Source organism: Chiloscyllium plagiosum, unplaced genomic scaffold, assembly GCF_037043375.1.
Source record: "Chiloscyllium plagiosum isolate Xiang-an unplaced genomic scaffold, Cpla_swu_hap1 HiC_scaffold_43, whole genome shotgun sequence".
NCBI lineage: Eukaryota > Metazoa > Chordata > Chondrichthyes > Orectolobiformes > Hemiscylliidae > Chiloscyllium > Chiloscyllium plagiosum.
In genome coordinates this window covers 18,300,454-18,320,543 of record NW_028270181.1, presented here as the reverse complement: position 1 = coordinate 18,320,543, position 20,090 = coordinate 18,300,454, and the positions used below count along the sequence as shown (strand labels likewise).

The following is a 20,090-nucleotide window of genomic DNA, read 5'->3' as shown; positions in this document are numbered from 1 at the left end:
ATGAGTTATCATAAGACTCAATGCCTGGACATAATTTTAAGTTATGCAATTAAGTTTTGAAGACAATCCAATTTCCTCAACTTAGTGAAGTGATAAAATTCAGTTAAACCTTCATTTAAAGTTTGCACGTACATGGAATAGTGTAGAGGGATGGGCTTCAGATTAGTATGACAGGGCGGTGCAACATAGAGGGCCGAAGGGCCTGTACTGTGCTGTAATGTTCTATGCACAGAGTTAACACACCAAGAAAGATGTCTGACACCAGAATGCTAAAACTAATTTGACCAGTTTCTCCTCTTAAACTTAAAGCCAGTACAGATTAGAAGACACAAATGATGCATGTTAAATAAGGTTATCTGCACATTTATCACTTCAGTTTTCTGACCCTGGCCTAAGTGTACTGCTGAAAAATGTGTTGTTGGAAAAACGCAGCAACACATTTTTCAGATCTGATCTCCAGCATCTGCAGTCCTCACTTTCTCCTAAGTGTACCTCTCCCACACTATTGGTGAAACAGTCTTCAGTAGTCAGCCATACACACAGAACTTTCAGTCCAGAGTTATCAAGTCATTTAAAAACCTCTCCCAGATTCCTAGTTATTTCTTAACATGCCTCAATTCCTGATAAATCCTGAAGCATCTGGAAATGCTTTTCTACATAAAAGCAAGATATTGCTGCATTTGTAGTGCCCATTCTAGTCAGACAATATAATCTTGCACCAGTCCCCTAGAAACAATAGAGATGCAAGGCAGTCTGTGTGTAAGTGTGACATGCACTCAGGTAAGCAAAAGCAAAAAAGGAAAAAAAAACCCAAGTCCACAAATGCTGGCCATCTTTTACAGCCACCATGAAGTTCACCAGCTAACCATTGCTCCTTTCTAGGAGAAGCCTGCATGATGGTACCAAATTCAACATATCAAAAAGAGGAAAGGGATAAAACAACACACTGTAATTGAGATTTTTATTCAGCATTAAGTTGATGGGTTTGGGATAACGAAAATAGTTGAGTTTTTTTGCTATACACAGATTCCATAAAATTTAATTGCAACTTGGATAATTTCAATTTATCCAAACTTTTGGCGAACTGACACAGCACAACGTCTCAAAATAGACATTAAACCGGGAAACATGCAGTCACGGCTTGAGTTTTGTAAAGGCCTATTCCATTATTAGGACTGCTGTAACAACAGTTAAATACATTTTTAATTTATGTATAAATGAGTGACATATGACTTCTGTATCACCTAGATAACCAATTGCACTCAAAAAAACAATTACAGTTTTAAAGTACTAAAAATACAGGTACGTGGTTGATTTGAAACTTCCTTTCCAGAAAAGCCCACTGGTCAAGTTGGAATTAAACGTAATGGCCAAATGCTGCTTTCTTCCGAAATCCCTTTGTTGTTGAAGATAAAAAGGTGCACATTTTAAGCTTCCAATTCAAGACCCAGGCCAAGTTTGTGACCGCCAGAATTGATGCTCTTTCCATCAATTAGGGTACACAGAGTGAGTTTTATACCTGCAGGGTGATTAAACCATGTGGTTACAAAAAAGGTTATACAGGATTTCCTATATATTAACATGTAATTTTAGCAAAAATCAAATCACCAGTAGAATTTTAAGCAGCAACCAGAGTAAAATCAGTGACAGATTTAGAACAGGGTCTTAAATGGTTTTAAAATTGACAATTAATACAAAATCTGAAAGCAGTTAAATTTTGATCAGGCCAGTGAAGCACTTGAAAACATAGTAATAATCTGGTTTTGAGCCCTTCTCCAATCTTTTTCTATTTTAAAGGGCAAATTCAAAATGAGGCAGTGACCAACTCGTTTTACTTTTGTCCAACAGCACAGCGACAGGGACTCTTGCCTGGCCTCCAGGCCTGTGGCAGAGCACTTAAAGACATAGAAACATGGAAAATAGGTGCAGGCCTTCAAGCCTACACCACTATTCAATACGACCACGGTTGATCATGCAATTTCAGTAGCCTATTCCTGCTTTCTCTCCACACACCTTGATCCCTTTAGCTGCAAGGGCCAAGTCCAGCTCCCTTTTTAATATATCTAACAAACTGGCCCAACAACTTCCTGTTGTAGAGAATTCCACAGGTTCACAGGTCTAGTGAACAAATTCATCATTTTAGTCCTAAATGGCTTACCCCTTGTTCTTAGACTGTGACCCCTAGTTCTGGGCTTCCCCCAACGTCAGGAACATTCTTCTCCCATCCAGCCTGTTTGGTCCCATCAGCATTTGATATGTCTTTGAGATTCTCCCCCTCATTCTTCTAAAATTCCAGTGAGTACAAGCTCAGCTAATCCAGTCCTTCATATGTCAGTCCTGCCATCCCAGAAACCAGTCTGGTTACCAGACTATAAAGTTGAACACTTGTTCTGTATTTCTTCATTTTTCTGCCTTTATTCTCTTTTGGCTTTTTGTGTTTTAACACTGTGCCAGAGTAACAACACTAAACACTTTTCACTGTATTTTGTTACAAAATACATATGACAAAATGAAATCAAAATTAAATATACAAAACAAATCTAAATTCATAAGTTATAGTAGATATCAACAGTTGGAAACATGGAACTACAGCATCTGGAATAAGTCTTTTGCTGTTTAGTAGTCTCATTTAATCACAACCAGATACAACTGTGGCACAGTAACTGTGGCAATGTTTCCTTTTCAATTTGAAAGATCCAGTGATATTCAGAACCCAGATTTCTGAAAAAGTAGCATTCTATTGTAGTAAAGCCTTAGCTGATTCAGGGACACTGCATGTACAACAAAGCTGTAGGCAACAATTTTACTGCTATCAGCCAAACTCAAATGTTTAGATTGCGAAGTTTAATTCCACAAACTAGAAACACTAACTTTTACACAAGTCTTGCAAGGAGTCAGATTTCCCAGCTCTGCTTCTGCCTAATGTCAGATCAATAGTCCCATTGGGATGGGAAATATAAACTGGGGAGCACAATATCACAACCTAAAGAGAACCTATACTCTGAGTCTTGTAGAAAATATAAGATTTCAATCAGCGTCAAAAGAAATTCTACACCAGTTCATATTTGAATTAACTATCAAAGTGTTTAAATAAGGAAACAAACAGAAACGTACCTGGCCTAAGAATCTGGCTGTAACCTATTCCGATTAGGCTGGAGTTATTGACTTTTGCCTGAAACACATTTGTAGACATCAGTAACAAGGAAACAAAAAGAAAAATTAAACACGTAGAAACAGAACAGAACAAAGAAAAATCATACTTACAGAAATGGAAGCAGTAGAGTCAAGCTGGTACTTTGCAGCAATGCCAAAGCGAGTACTGTTGTTACCTGCAGTCCAGGCAAGATTTACAGCAGTATCCAGGTTATCGCTCACCTTCTGGTAAATGGAACCTCCAAATTCAGCACCGTCATTACTGCACAGATTTAAACCACAAAATTAAAATAAACGTTTGGTTTGGGTGCCTCAAGACAACAGCCTGATCCAAACCAGTGAAATAAAAATTCTCAACGACAGGTAGTTCTTCTAAAATGTGATGATTGTGTTCTTGTGCAACCCCACATTATAGAGCAACAAAACAAACAAAAAAAAAAAAAAAAAAATCACACTTTAGAAACAGCGCTGAGTGTTGGCAATGTAATTGAGTTACAGCCAAGTCTTAAAAGTTTGCACTTTCCAGAGTATCCCCAATTCATCAAACGTACGACAGCAAATTCACATTTACAAAACATGCATTTTCGCAGAATGACCTGCATTAGAAGTGTATCTGTTACACAGCCGAAGTCTATTGATTACTATAATACTAGCATTAGTGCTATATAAGGGAAAATAAACCAACTTAATAAGTGAGAGGTTGTGAGCTTAAGAGTCATAGGAAAAGCAGAACTTACACATTAGTGTGCAACTGGAAATCACCAGTTTTGTAGCCGACTGCAAAATTGTTCTGGGTCAGCTTTGACTTGGCTGTGTCAAAGGACATTTGATAACCAGCAAGCCATCCTTCATAACCAGCAACAGCTGACGCGTGAATCGCAGGGCCTGCAAAGTCAAAATCTACATCACAGCCCAGGTTGATATATTCACGCTTGTAGGCAGTCTTTACTCTGCCACTCTTCTTGCTGAAGACAGAAAATTGGAACAATTTAGTATCGAATACACAAGACAACTCAGTAAAAAAACTGTCCCGTATTTAGTTACTATAGTTACCCAGTGTTAGGTGAAAAGGTGGTGTCAAATGTCAACTTCAGACCTTTGGCAAGCTAGTAAAAGGAAAAAGATAATGGTGTTTCAATACATTATTCTATACTAAAGATGCTATTCCTTTCAGAGTTAAGGTAACCACATCAAATTCTTGTTCTCATTTAACATAAAAGTTGCTTTAAAAGAAACTAAAGGCAGATTGTTGTACAATTTTTAACTTGGGACAATCGAACACTGACACCGAGAAGAGCCATAATGCTGATTTGCACATTGGCACAAGATATTTTCACAACCTTGCTTTCCTCATCTGTTTCCACCACAAACCAGCATAAACTAAAAAGTCAACACTAGATTTCGATTGTTCGCTCAAGTTGTTACCTGGTCTTCAATTGCGATCTCTGTGCCCAAAGTGTTGTCAGTGTTCCACTTCTCTGTAAACGTGAGGCCATATTCAGACCATTTATACTTTGTTTCCAAGCTTCCAGATACTTTACCACTTTCAGTGTTGGATGAACCCGAAGTTGTAAATTCCTGCCAATTTAGTTGAGAAGTGAAAGAGTGAGAGAGAAAATTAGTCTTCTTGCAAATGCATTGTATTTACCGGTCAACGTAAATAGTGATCTAGTCACCTTTAAACAGACCAATTTAATAAGGTTTTGCAGATTATAGATAGATATAATGTTATAGCTATTAGGTACAGAGCCAGTTATTTTTGTTATAAATTCACATCTGGCTATGCAATAAAATAATTGCCCTGGGGACAAATACTGACTTTTATTCAATGCAACACCTCAACATGTCTAACATTCCAAAGCAGTTTGGAAAAACAAATTGGGAAGGCCCTTATCTTAGCTTTGTTCACCAATCTTAACTTGGAGAGCTTCAGGAGCATGTCAATCAGATGGTACCTTCAGGTGATTGGATGACAGGGCTCCCAAAGCCTGCCCAGTCCAATGACATCTACAATATGTCACTACTTCAAAAATGGATGGCATACACGGCAACTGGAAGCATGTGTGTCACCAACTTTGGGAGACAGGGTGTAAAGTGTGATGGAGAAAAACAACCTGAGATTACAGTAACTACAAGGCCAAAACCAGTTCCAGAAGGTGCCATACGTCTTACTCAATATTTCAATAGGTAAGTACTATTTGGAGTAAATTCTATCACAGCCCCAAAAATCCCATTCAATTCAATATTGCAAAGCATAACTTTCAAAAATTCCATCTCTTTTCTAGTATTTTAGACTCATTATATTGATAGGCTGAGGTGGAAGTATGATGACTGGACTCAGCTTTTTAAAAAAATTCACCTGTGGAATGTGGGCATAACTGGCTAGGAAAGCATTTACTGCCTGTCCCGCGCCACCTTTGAGGGGGTGGAGGTGGTGAGTTTGGGAGACATACTAAGCCTGAATGGCCTTATTTGGTGACATAAAACTACGGATTTCTATGAAATGGAGGGACATCAATGAAGAAAGAAGTGGTTGCAAACTGCAAGAATCTTGATTTATGGAGTATGGCAAGGTCCAAGCAATTCCTAAAAACTATGGATTCAAGGCAAGATAAACAGGGGGCATGCACAGACCAGAGGGACCTCGGTATATGTGCACAGATTGCTTAAGGTGACAGTTTTATTAATAGGGGTATAGAATACAAGAGCAAGGATGTGATATTGAACATGCACAAGATATCTGTACAATTATGGGTGCTAGATTATCAAGGAAGATGTGAACTGCATTGGAGAGTATGCAGAAGCAGTTTTTTATGAATGATCCCAAGGATGAGGAACTTCAGTTATGAAGATAGACTGGAGGTGGGGACTATTCTCTTTGAACAAAGGCAGCTAAAAGGGAGATCTGATAAAAGGTTTTCAAAGTCGTGAACAAGCTAAATAGTAGACAGGAATAGTGCCTTAAAAGGAATAAGAGCAACAGCACAGATGTGAAAGAATTTGCAAACAAAGCTAGAAAAAAAAACAACTCTCACTCTGAACAATTAGGGTATGGAATGCATTATCTGGAACTATAGTGGAGGTATATTCAATTGAGATATTCAAGAGGGCACTGGACAATAATGTGGATAAAAATAAAGTGCAAGGGTATGGGAAGAAGGCAGAATTTCAGCACTGGGCAATGATGGCCATTTTTTGCAACTGTAACACTGATTCTGAACAGCTTCAACCAGGTGAAAACGGTATCATTTAGATTAGACAAAGAATCCATCATGATTGAAAGTGTAGTCATTTAAAGCATCTCAGTCTGCATACCTCCTTCCAACATTGAGGAATAGACAGAAACATCAAGTATTAAAAGTATAACCATCAAATACATACATACTTTAATATCATCACAATTGCCCCGAACCAGCCTACAAAACGGTTTAAGTATTTGTTCAAAGGACGTTGACATTATTCCCTGGGTTAGAATTTACTGCCCATCCCTAAATCACTCGAGGTGGTTGTGGCAGTGAGCTGCCTTCTTGAAGGGGTGCGAGGGCACCTGCACTGCTGCTTTGAGTGGAGGTCAAAAATTTTAACCTAGCTACAAAGGAACCATTACATAGTTCCAAGTCAGGATGGTGAGTGGCTTGCCTTCTGAGGAAATGTGTTTAAAAGAGTAAGAAACAACTTCAATGAAATGTACAAGATCCTGAGGGGTCTTCACAGGGTCCACAAGGAAAGGACATTTCCTATTGTGGGAAGATATGAAACTAGGAGTCACTGTTTTAAAAATAAGTGATTGCTCATTGATTGGTTTCTCACTACTCATTCTGTCCAGATCCCTTGGTATTCAAAGCACAGGCTGCTGAACTGCACCTCCGGATGTGGTTCAGCAAAATATCCACAGTATGGATCAATAGTATTGATCCATTAAAACTGCATGGAAAACATACGAAATGGAGTACAAATAAAAATGAACTGATCTTACCACTCCACTTTGTGATTTGGTTTTCACTTCAAGCTTTATCAAACCAAAACCTGGAAAATAGAAGAATCACGTCACCAAGGTCACTGAAATTCTAAGGTACATCTGCACTCTGTAGAGCAGATCAGTCATCAGTTGAAATGAACAAATTCTTTACACAGTGGTATCGTGGGTAGCACTGGTGCCTGACAATGCCAGGCACCCAGGTTCGATTCCAGCCTCTGGTGAGTGCGCATTCTCCATATCTGCATGGGTTTCCTCCAGGTGCTCCGGTTTCCTCCCACAATCCAAAAAGACGTGCAAGTTAGATGGATTGGCCAAGCTAAATTTCCCCATGTTGTCCAGGGATGTGCAGGCTAGGTGGGTTAGCCATGGGAAATGCAGGGTTGCAGAGTTAGGGTAGGGGGTAGATCTGGATGGAATGCTCAGAGAGTCAGCATTGACTCAATGGGCCAAATAGCTTGCTTCCACACTGTAGGGATTCTATTCTAAAATAATAAATCTTTTAAAAAATAATTTATGCACGTGGACATTGCTGGCCAGACCAACATTTGCCATCAAGGAGGTGGCAGCAAGCTGCCTTCTGAACTTTACAGTAACATCATTAAGACAAGAGTCCCAGGGTTTTGAGCCAACAATGCTGAAGGAATGGAGATATACTCAGGATGGTCAAAAGCTTGGCAGGGAATTTGCAGGTAATGGTGTTGCAAATCTCTGCTGCACTTGTCCTTTCAGATGTATGCAGTCACATGACCTGGAGGATTTATGCCCAAAATGTCAACTCTCCTGCTCCTCATGATGCCTGACCTACTGTGTTTTTCCTAGTGCCACACTTTGACTCTGTATGTGGTCATGGGTTTAGAAAGTGCTACTGAAGCAGCTTTCATGAATTTCTGCAGTGTCTTTATAGATGGTACATACTGCTGTTACTGTGCTTATCGGTGGAGGCGGGAGTGAATATTTGATAACATGGTGCCAAGACAGTTGCTATGTCCTGACTGTGATAAGTTTGTCAAGTGTTGGAGCTGCATCCATCTGGGCAAGTGGGAATAGTTCATAACATCTCTGTCTGGTGCTTTAAAGAGTTAACTGCTGCAAGATTCCTAGCTTCTAATCTGCTCTTGTAGCCAGAATATTTATGAAGAAATTAGGTAAATGCTAATTTTAATTCGCGGTAGCAGCTTTAACACCAAGTATAAATGATTCAAGTAAAAAAAAACAAACTTTAAATCTGGAATGGTCCAAAACTGAAAGCTTGTATCATTGTCATGCTGCTCAAATAACCGGCTTTGAGACATACAACATTAAATGCCGGCTTGATTATCAATTCCAGGTGCCTCAGAATTACATTGTCCAATAAGCAATGTTTTTAATCTGATCTCAGTCTGTCCACTTACCAGTGGTTACTCCTGCCATGTTACAAATTCCAAAAGTGTGGTTTCAGTAAAATGGCAGGCTGATTGCATATGAGGAACTAAACAAGCCTATGAATCAGCCGTTAGCTGGCTGGCAGACAGCACTTTTCCACTGGTATACATGTGGAGAGTGACCAACTGTTATGTTGTCAAAACTGCTAGTCTGGGTTTGTCAGTGACTATGGACTAGTAAAAACTTTAATGCTGGATGCACAATTGCATCACCAGCTGTCCCCCTTCATCTTCATTGCTGAATACAGACAATAATTCTGCAGTGTAAATTAAGTGCCATGGTCCAGGCAGATTCTGAAGACAATAGTTTCTGTGGAAATCTGGTATCTAACTGAAATTTGACTCCAGACGTACATAATTTAGTAGATAAGTGTGTAGTCTGCCAGTTGGTGCAGCCTTTACTTGTCCAGTAATGTGCGAGTCATTTCTAACTCTCTAGTTTCACCACTTCAGGCAAAGGTACTAATTTTAACAAAACATCTTTCTTACACTTACAATACAGGGCAATACTGCACTTGTAAATATTTAAACATTTAGCACAAGGAAGCAAAATAAAAAAAGAATAAGTTGAAGTTATCATCTCAACAAAAAAAACCCCATAAACATTCATGTTTGTATGTGAGAATTCATCACAAATTCGCAAAGTCAACATCCGGATGTGACCAACATATTGAAAACTGATCTTGCAGTACAAAGTCCACACTAATCAAGTTCCACAACTTCACTCTTGTTCTGATCAAAACATGGCAAAGTTGAGACCTTAATTCTACTATTAATAGAATAGTTCTTTGTCAATTTCATTGTGCCAAAAGCAGTGAATAAGTCAGTCACTTCTGACTCGAAGCCAACCACTCTTCATATGAGTGTCAAAACCAGCAAAAAACATAAGATCGATCCTAACCAATAAGAGAACAAAGAAGCAAGTTATGAGGAAAGGCTTGAAATATATGGAGTTTGGGTGCAGAATTGTAAAAGTAAATTCAAAACGATTGAGAGGGTAAATAACCTTAGACTGCTTTTTCACTGTAACAAGCAACTTGTAAAAGCAAAATACAAGAATTGCTGAACATCTGGGAAGTTGAGAAAAAATGAGTACTATGGAATGTTTTACCCAAAGTGGCTGAGAGACAGACACCGAAATTGTACAATACAAAATGCACCCAATTTCTTTCTAAAATACAAAAGTGGAAACTGGTACAAAAATGAATTACAAACAAAAAGCCAGAGATAGATTTCACATCAGCTAGTGACACTGTAGCTTTAACTGAACACCATAAAAAATGGCAATAAGGAGAAAGCTAGAAATTAAGCTAATATTTTGTAAACATGCCAAATATAAAAATACCATACCATAGCCTTTGTTGAAAATATCTCTGGCTGCCTTGCCAAGGTCTGCATATGATGGAGGTACAGCCATTCTACCTGTTGAGGAGAAAAAATGTAATAAGTTGACTGAAGTGTCACACGGCTTCAAATTTGTCCTCTCCAACCCCTCTTCCCCTTTACACTTCCTCAAAACCCCCTTTTCCATCTTCAGCTTTTTCCAGTTGTCAGCAAAGGTAACTGATCTGAAATGTCAACTGTTTCACCCTTCACAAACGTGGCCAACTTAGCTGATTTTCAGACTCCCGTTTTAAGCCAAATGATTTACCACCCAAAAACAAACTACATAATTACTGATCTGAACAGCCCTGTTTAGGAACTCCCCCAGGAAATTACTCAGATTGTAACTACTACTTCACTTCATACGACTGTAATGAGACTGCTCCAAAGTTGAAAACTGAAACTAAGCTTTGCATTAGGTGACAATGTGCAGTCACCAATTGTTTAACTGCACAACCTGAAAAGGAAAGGAAAGGCACAACAGACATCTGTAGGGTTACGCTACAAAGACAGGGGTGCGTAGATTAGGCATCTATTCTCTAAGACAGAAGATTCAAGGGTGATCTAATGGAGGTTTTTATGATTGAATTTTTCTCCAATGACCGCCCAGAACAAGGAAAATAAAATCAGAGAAAGGCCATTCAAAAGATCAATATCAGGAAGCCTTTAATATAAAAAAAAGCCAAATGCAAACAAAGGGGAGGCACAAATCATCTATTTAAAAGAACAAGTTCACATAGCTGAATGGCCTAGTCCTATTCCCAAGACCCTATCTATGACAGGAAGTTTGAAAACAACTTCTACAACTGGGAATGCAGCGAATATTGGCAACACAAGAACTTTAAACATTAGGTTTGTTCATTGAAAATAGCTCTTAAATCAGTTTAAGTATTTAGAGGAAATTAGTGATAGTTACATGGGATTAGTTTAGATAAACCTAAACAAAAGGCCAAATTGTTTCCATTAACATTTGAAACATTTCTAATCCAAGGAAAACACTGTCTGCTTATAAGCACTATATTACATATCCAGTGAATAAAACTCAGCACCACCCACAACAAAAATTTTTAAAAAGGCGTGAAAGTCAAACCCAACTCCGAAACTAGTTGGGGCAAAGTAGAAAGATCCATTAGGATTAAGTGATAAACCTTTCAAGTTCAATGAGGAGTATCAGCAAGAAAACTGTCAACATTCCCTGCAATGCAAGAAATTAAGTTCGATGTGAAATAAAGTGGCCTAATGTTAGCTATTTAAATTTTGACCAAATGATACTTTCTGTAGGAAATCTCAGGTATCTACCAGTAGCTCAATGCACTAAAATGCTGTCCTTCAACCATTAAGCAGTAGCATAAAGCTATACACAGTGCAATTCTATTATGTCTCATCACTAGGCAAATAACATTGAAATATGTAATCCAGTCATACAGCCCTAAAGGCAATTAGCAATTGGATCATAAGCCCTCTAGTCACAAGGCTTCAAAAACATTTACATGCTTGATATAAAACCAACAGCATACACCCCTACAAGACTTCTGGACAAAAAGGATAGATAGATGATCAAACCTCAATCACCAGGTCAGAATTAAATAGTATTTACTTTAAAATTGAAAAAACCCACAATGGTTTCTAATTTCTCTATCAATCCAAGTTTGTTGTTGCAGGCAGTGGGATCCTGGCCTGTCAAAGGCTAAATATTGAAAGCTTACCAGGTACCCCTAAATATTTCACCATATTATTCTGCAATGCTCATTGGCTTTATTTGAAAATATTGCTGAAAAAGGACATAACGTTCCCTGCAATCTCATCTATTCTGTTCTTCAAAGCCATCCCTCCCCCAAATAAGGTAAATCATATGCTACTTAAAAACATTGCAAGGGGAGATGGCCTACTTCGGCTCTCCTCACTTGAGCCGGCTACTCCAAGGATCACAACAGTGTGAAGCAATTTAATTCATTTCAGCAACCTAGCTGAAATTAAAAACAGAACATGGAAATAAACGCAGCAATGCACAAATAGTGCACTGATTCTGGTTACTGACAATGAATAGATACCCTATACATTCATTCAATCTTAAATAAATATCCTTGCCCTTCACTACACAGCAAGAACACACTTGTCAATTCCATACTGGAAGTCATGGCTGCTTATGATCTTGAAATACATTAAAAATTTCAGCAAAGTGCATCTTTCAGCAAATAACAAAGGACTTAGAAAGTGTGTGTTCTCTTCCTCCTCCCCTCTTCAATTCCTATATCCCCACCTCAGTTTTTTTTCAGTTGCAGACATTTATCAAAAACATCTAAAACAGGGAAGATTGGTTATATTTCATGAAATCTGTCATTCTATAATGCTTTCCTTCAGCTGTGCATGACCCCAGCAATGGAGCAAGGCAATCCCAGACACAGGCGACAGGAGGGAGAACACAGAGGTTAAACCATCTTGGGAGATGAGGGCCATAAATAGAAGGGATGAGAATGGGTGACAATGCCAGGATTGAAATTAAGGAACCTCCAACATTTAGCAGGACTGTGGTGATAAGGGTAAAGTTAAACAATGCACTAAGCCTTCACTTGTAAACCAGGTCAAAAAAAATGACAAGATATTTAAAACAAATATGGTCTTGAAACTGGTTCCCTGGAGTTCAGTTGCCACGAACACTGCAAAAGCAAGAATGTAGAATAAGATACACTGACCAAGCTAATCTATTGTGATAAATGATACCACTGACAAACAAAAGTAGAATATTTTCTGAAAGATGTACCAGATTTTGCTTCCAGTAAAGATCCTATCTTCTCAGACAGGATAAAGTAAATGCTTCGCTTGATAGCCAAGTTTTCTGGCACTAGTCCCATAAGCATTTTATTTCTTCTTTCCTCCCCACACAACCTAGTTTGTCTCTAATTTAATTATGTGGTCTATGCTAATCGGAGCTTAAATTCACAAGAAATTACAATTTTACCATTCTGCACCTGTTATCCAGACATCAATACCACGTCCTCTCCTCTAGATTAGATGTACTTACTTTCCTCGGTTGTCCTAAACACACCTCAAGCTTTTAAATCTCAAAGCTGGCACTGCCCAGTTATTTGCCCCCACCCCCCCAACTGTCCTGCATTATGCTTCCCAATGAACTCACATCAAGAATGATTCAGCTAATACAACATAGTAGGTAACAGAAAATTAAAGATACTTGCTACATTTGCAAAATATAGAAAGAGAAAACACAGCAGTAAGTCTTTAAATTTATCGTACGTTAGTCTCAAGAGATTTACAGCATGGAAACAGACCTTTTGGTCCAACTCATCCACGGACCAGATATCGTAAATTAATCGAGGCCCATTTCACTCCAAACCCTTCCTATTTGTATACCCATCCAGATGCCTTTTGAAATGTTTAATTGTACCACCCTCCTCTGGCAGCTCATTTCATACATGCACCACCCTCCAAGTGAAAATGTTGTCCCATTAGGTCCCTCTTAAATCTTTCCCCCTCACCCTAAACCTAAGCGCTCTTGTTCTGAACTCCCAACCCAGGGAAAAGACCCTGTCTATAATCCATGCCCCTCATGATTTTATAAACCTCTAAGGTCACTCCACAGCCTCTGATGCTCCAGGGAAAACAGCCCCAGCCTATTCAGCCTCTCCCTATAGTTCAAACCCTTTAACCCTGGCAACATCTATGATGATATTGATTAAAATCATTGCAGCTTCAACACGGATGGCAAATCTAAGCAGCTAAAGAAAGAATATTGCCAAGAGCATCACATGCTGAAATGAGTGTATTGTTATTTTGCATTTGGTGTCAAATTGCACAAGATCACACTTTTGTGCAATGCTAGTAGTCTTCTAGTTTAGGGATGACAGATTTGAAAAGTACTTACATGGGTTATCATTTAACTGTGGTGTGGCTATGGCATCATTGGTGGAAACTAATTTTTAAAACCTGATCACAGTAGTTAGACAGAGTACCAAATTTTGGATTTATCTGCCAACATGACATCCTTCAGAATAGCAACACTCTTGCTGGTTGCACCATATCTTTCTACCCAACCCCTATCCCCGCCACCAACTCAGAACAAACTACTTTGGCCTCACAGCTTCCATTCCTTCTCATTATTAATGAGTAAAAAGAGAATCAGAGGATAAACTGGAAATATTTTTTGTCACAAGCAAATGTAATATAGACCAATAACATTTGTTTTCAAAACTAATACCCTGTACTTGGCTTATGCCACAATGGTATTTGCAAGATGCATGATATGAAGATAGAATTTTTTGAATGCAAAGATTAAGGACACTGTCTGTTATATGACATCAAAATCAAGAGTTTAGATGCTTCTTTCATAGAGGAAAGTGTGACTTATTGCTTCATTTGAGCAATACTAAAATGCAAGCCATTCAAACACAGGAAATGCAAAAAGGAGCCATTCAACACAATCGCCCAACTCAGCACCCTTTCACTGTTTTCACCAACTACCCTTTAATTCCATCCCCCCACCCCCTCCACCCCACCCCTCAAGAGTGACATCGAACTACTTTATGTTTCGGCTTCAATTACTCACCACTCAAAATTTGTCCTCAAAATGAATCCTAAATGTCATATCCTTAGACTATGATCACTAACTCTGTACTCCCTACTTATCAGAGCATACTTCCTGCATTTCACCTGTCTAAACCTGTTAGAATTAGACAGATACCACCTCATTTTTCTTAACTCCAGTGAATATAATCTTAATTGATCTACTGTCTCTTCATAGGTCAGTCTTGCCATCCCATGAATCATTATGGTAAATCTTAGCTAAACCTTCTATGGCCAGAACACCCTCTCTCACGAGAAGATCAAAACACCATGTCACATGCCAGATATGGTCTCACCAAGGCCCAGTACAACTGCAGCAAGACATCCTGCTCCTGTACTCAAAGCTTATTGACTTGAAGGTCACCAGCTATAACTGCACGCTCACTTTCAACAACTGGTGTACAAAGTATCAGGTAGTATTGCACCCAGACCCCCTTTTCCAATCACAATTCAGATAATCATCAATCTTCCTGTTTTTACTACCAAAGAGGATAACCTTATATTTAACCAACATTATGTTTTATCTGCCATGCACTTAGAATCATAGAGATGTACAGCACCGAACCAGACCCTTCGGTCCAACTCGTCCATGCCAACCAGGTATCCCAGCCCAATCTAGTCCTACCTGACAGCTCCCAGCTCATACCTCTCCAAATCCTTCCTCTTCATATACCCATCCAAATGCCTTTTAAACGTTGCAATTGTACAAGCCTTCACCACTTCATCTGGCAGCCCACTCCACCTTCTGCTTGAAAAATTTGCCCCTTAAGTCTCTTTTCTATGTTTGCCCTCTCACCCTATGCCCTCTAGTTCTAGACTCCCCACCCCAGGGGATTTATCCTATCCATGCCCCACATGATTTCATAAACTTCTACAAGATTACCCATCAGCCTCCAACGCTCCAATTGAAAATAGCCCAGCCTATTCAAACTCTCCCTATATCCTCCAACCCTGGCAACATCCATGTAAATCTTTACTGAAGCCTTTCAAGTTTCACAACATCCTTCCGAAAGGAAGGAAACCAGAATTGCAGGCAATATTCCAAAAGTGGCCTAACCAATGTCCTGCACAGCCGCAATATGACCTCCCAACTCCTGTACTCAATACTCTGACCGATAAAGGAGAGCATAACAAACACCGTCTTCACTATCCGAGCTACCTGCAACTCTACTTTCAAGGAGCTATGGACCTGCACACCAAGGTCTCTTTATTCAACAACACTCCCTAGGACCTGATCATTAAGTGTACAAGTTCTGCTAAGATTTGCTTTCCCAAAATGCAACACCTTGCATTTATCTAAATTAAACTCCATCTGCCACTCCTCAGCCCATTGGCCCAACTGATCAAGATCCCATTTTAATCAGAGGTATCCTTCTTTGCTGTCCACTACGTCTCCAATTTTGGTGTCATTGACAAACTTACTAACTATACCTCTTAAGCTCACATTCAAATCATTCATACAAGTGACAAAAATAGTGGACCCAGCACCAATCCTTGTGGCACTCCACTGGTCACAGGCCTCCGGTGTGAAGAACAACCCTCCACCACCACCCTCTGTCTTCTACCTTTGAGCCAGCTCTTTATCCAAATGGCTACTTCTTCCTGTATTCTATGAGCTCTAACCTTGCGCACTAGGCTCCCATGGGAAAACTTGAACACCTTACTGATTGCTCACTCAAGTTATCTAAATCATATTGACGCACATTCCTCTCAGCTCACCCTCCCAAACAGCTTCGCTTCCAAATTTGGAGACATTACATTTTGTTCCTGTAGTGTATTGACATGTTACAAATAGCTAGTGTCCAAGCACTGACCGCAACATACCATACTAACCATTGTCTGCCACTCAAAAAAGAACCTTTTATTTCTTCTTTGTTCCTGTATGCCAACCAGCTTTCTATCCATGTCAGCACACCAGCACCAATCCCAGGTGGTTTAATTGTACATGCTAATCTTTTATATGGGACTAAATCGAAAGCCTTAACATCCAGGTAAATGACATCCACGAGCTCCCCCTTATCAACTCTACAGTTACAACAGTGGATTAGTCAAGTTTATTTTCCTTTTGTAAGTCAATGCTGACTTTGTCCAATCCTGTCACTGCCTTCAAAGTCTTCCGCTGTCAAATTTTATTCATAACGAACTCTAGCATTTTCCCGATTACTGCTCTCAGGCATACCAGTCTACGATTCCGTTTCCTCTGTATGTTCTTTTTATAAGGAGCTGGGCTACCTTCCAATCCATAACTGTTCCAAAGTCTATAACATCTTGAAAAATAACCAATGCATCTACTACTTCAAGGGCCATTTCCCAAACTCTAGAAAGTAGATTACCAGTCTCTGGATATTTATTGACATTATTCCAATCAATTTCACCAACCTTTGTGACCTACTAATAAGGATTTCCTTCAATTCTTCCATCTCAATATGGCCTGTGTTTTGGGATGTATTTGTGCCCTTCCTTGTGAAGGAGGAACTAAAACATTCATTTTATTAGTCTACCATCTTTGCTCCATATTAAAAGTGCTCATTTCTGACTGCAAGATACCTACATTTGTCTTCAGGAATTCTTTCCCTTCACATACCTGTGGAAGATTTTACAATTAGTTTCTATGTTCATTGCAAACTTAGTTTCAGAGTCTATTTCCACCTCTTAAATCCACTCCTTTTCTGAAATCTAATTTGCTCCCAAATCCTCGGGTCTGTTGCTTTTCTTGACCATTTCGTAGACTGTTTCATAGATCTAAAACTCTCTCTAATTTCAATCAGGCCACCTTTCCAGTTTTATTTTTGCGTCTGATAGAAATTATCAATTACTGTAGTTCGTCCATGTACTCTTCAATTCTTCCTTTTTTGTATTAAATTTTGATAACACTACATACTTAATGGGTTGCTACTTTTTGTTTTACATTTAGAAATCATTGAAATAAAATGTAAAAGTATCAATTAAATACATAAAAACAATGAAATCTTAACTTACAGCACTTATAGCAGGTCATTCAACTCAATAGTTTGCTAGTTAAAAATGTCACTTGATCAGCAATAACTGTCAATATAATTCATCTTTCACAACAACTGATTTTTGTAGCTAAAGCTTTATCCAAGGACTCATTAAAACCTAGTTGGCAAAGTTATTTGCCAAAGGATCAGCATTTCTTTATTATAAGTGATTTCAGAACCTTTAAATTAACATTTTAAAAATTATCTACAATTTTGAAACAAAACCAGCTGCTTCAAAAATCAAATGTTTACCAAAGTGAAATTGAATTAATTTGGCTACGGCTAATGGAAATGTTTCTGAAAGGGCTGGGTTGATTCCATGGCAGATAAATCCCAGTGAAGGGAATGAGACACATTCAAGTTAAATCAAAATATGGACATGAATTTAAATTTAATTTACCCCATTTCCAAACCCCTAGACTCTATGTACATACACAATCCATGCAAAAAAAATTCATATGAATTCAGTATCTAAATTTGAGATAAAAGCTACACAGATTATGCAGCCATCGTAAATAACCAGATAAGACTGACATGAACATGCTCAAAGGCATACCTACATAGTCATCTCCAGCAGCCTGTAAACAAGTACTGCAAGCTGACAAGTTCTTGATCTTTAGAAATGGAAGTAGAACTTGCAATTTTAGACTAATTTATTCTCAAGTAAATACATTAGGATTGGTGACAAAAATAGAAATTGCTGGAAAAACTCAGATCAGGCTGCATCTGCTGAGAGAAATAGTTAACGCTTCAGTGGAGTGACCCTTCCTCAGTTCTGCCAGATGCTACCCGACCTGCTGAGCTTTTCCAGCTATTTCTATTTTTGTCTCTGATTTGCAACAGCCACAGTTCCTCCTTCACAAAGAAGGGCACAAATACATCCCAAAACACAGGCCATATTTTGGTTTTTAATATTAGTGCCGGTGCTCGCTTTAAATAGAATGGCAACTGGGGTGAAAAATGTTACCAATTCAACGAAAAAGCTTAAATATTTACTCTAGCCCCACTGCCTAATAACGAAACTGAAACAGCACGTTCATTTTTTTGTAAAGAAAGTCACTAGCACACTGTTAATGTAACAGAGACAAATCCAATGGACTGTGCAAGACAGACATCACTACATCATCGACGTAAAGGCGTGACCAAATAGAAACGCATGACATTCAGCCTCCCAAACGCACATGTCATCCTACCTTGCAATGCAGCAATATTACAATATTAACCCCTTAGGGAAAAATACCTCAATCTTGGGATTTTCCAGGCTTGATAGCGAGGCGAACAATCGGCACGTGGCAAAGTTAAATATTACACTGAGGACAATGCAAATTCGGTGAGAGAGTGGTGTGGGTGGGGAAGAAGGTTTAATGCAAATGAAATCCAAAGGATGAAATACCCAGACATTGATCGTCAGGCCCAGTTAGGATGCTGCTGAGGTCAAAGCGATCACCTTGACTCAATGGGAGGCGGCTGCTACTACTCTGGGCCCTACAAACAGTAGCAGCAGGATATCGGCCTGCAAAGACCTCAGTTCCGTCCACCCCATTCCTGGCCCTGACAACCCGGACCAGGCGCCCAGATACAGCCACCGGCGCCATCTTATACGTTTGAGTTTTTAAACCGGAGTCCGGACTCCTCCCCGCCTGGTTAAGGTGCCGATCGCCAAAACATTCCCGCCCTCCCAAAGGATCCTTGGTATCGAGACTGCACTCGTCTGCCCAGAAACAACGATCACTCTGGGGTTTACTCACGCTTGCGGCATGTATTACCTGGCTCTTTGCTCGGCCTCTAGAGCTCTCAGCAGCTTTAAGGGCGAAGTGAAGGAGACAGCGCCCGCGCCTGCGCACTGTCAAATAGTCTGTGCGGGAGGTGGGGCTGGAGCGACTGCGCCTGCGCGTCGCCAAAGTGCCCATTGGGAAGCGGGTGGGGCAAAAGCTTTTGCGTCTGCGCACTGTTAAAGTGCCGCCTGGGGAGGAGGGGGGGGAGAAACCTCCCGCGCCTGCGTATTGTCGAAGAGTCGCGTAGAGAGGCGGGACCAGTTTGGCGCCTGCGCACTGCCAAAATGCCGTGAGAGGCGGTGTGGCCACGCCGGCGCCTGCGCGTAGTCAAAACGCCGGTTTGGGTGGCCGGGGAACTGTTCCAGCACCTGCACCTTGCAAAGGGTAGCAGGGAATACCCAGAGAGAGGGATGGGGCGGCTTAGTTTGCGTATTGTCAAACAGCCGCTGAGGGCGGCGTAAAGGAGAGCTTTAAAATACAGTAACCGAATCTATGCACTGTTCACTAGCGGGCGGGGCTGTCAAGTTACAAAACATGTCTTCGTGTACCGTAGGTGGATGAGCCAAATCAACAACCTCAATGTCAAAAATAAAACATAGCAATTGCTCCTTTCCCTTTAAGTGCATACATGAATTTCGGGGTATGGAGGACTTGGCCATCATCTGAAGGTGGTTAACTCACCCAGACCAGATAGATTAACACCACAGAGTTCTGAAGCGGATAGCTCAGGAGATTGTGGAGACATCTTTCAGGAATTACTCGATTCAGGGAGGGTTCTAGAGGACTGGAAAATAGCTAATGC

General features: G+C 39.8%; 1 protein-coding gene across 1 annotated transcript; it reads right to left on the bottom strand.

Moving 5' to 3' along the window:
• Nucleotides 1-944: 944 nt before the first annotated feature.
• Nucleotides 945-19,356, bottom strand: LOC122541844 (non-selective voltage-gated ion channel VDAC2). Its single transcript, XM_043678890.2, has 9 exons — nt 19,280-19,356; nt 9,904-9,975; nt 7,130-7,179; nt 4,579-4,731; nt 4,207-4,259; nt 3,891-4,118; nt 3,265-3,415; nt 3,115-3,172; nt 945-1,519 (listed from the first exon to the last, which is right to left on the bottom strand). The coding sequence occupies exons 2-9, from the start codon at nt 9,968-9,970 to the stop codon at nt 1,428-1,430; spliced, it is 852 nt and encodes a 283-aa protein (XP_043534825.1). The 5' UTR covers nt 9,971-9,975; nt 19,280-19,356; the 3' UTR covers nt 945-1,427.
• Between the last annotated feature and the right edge of the window lie 734 nt (nt 19,357-20,090).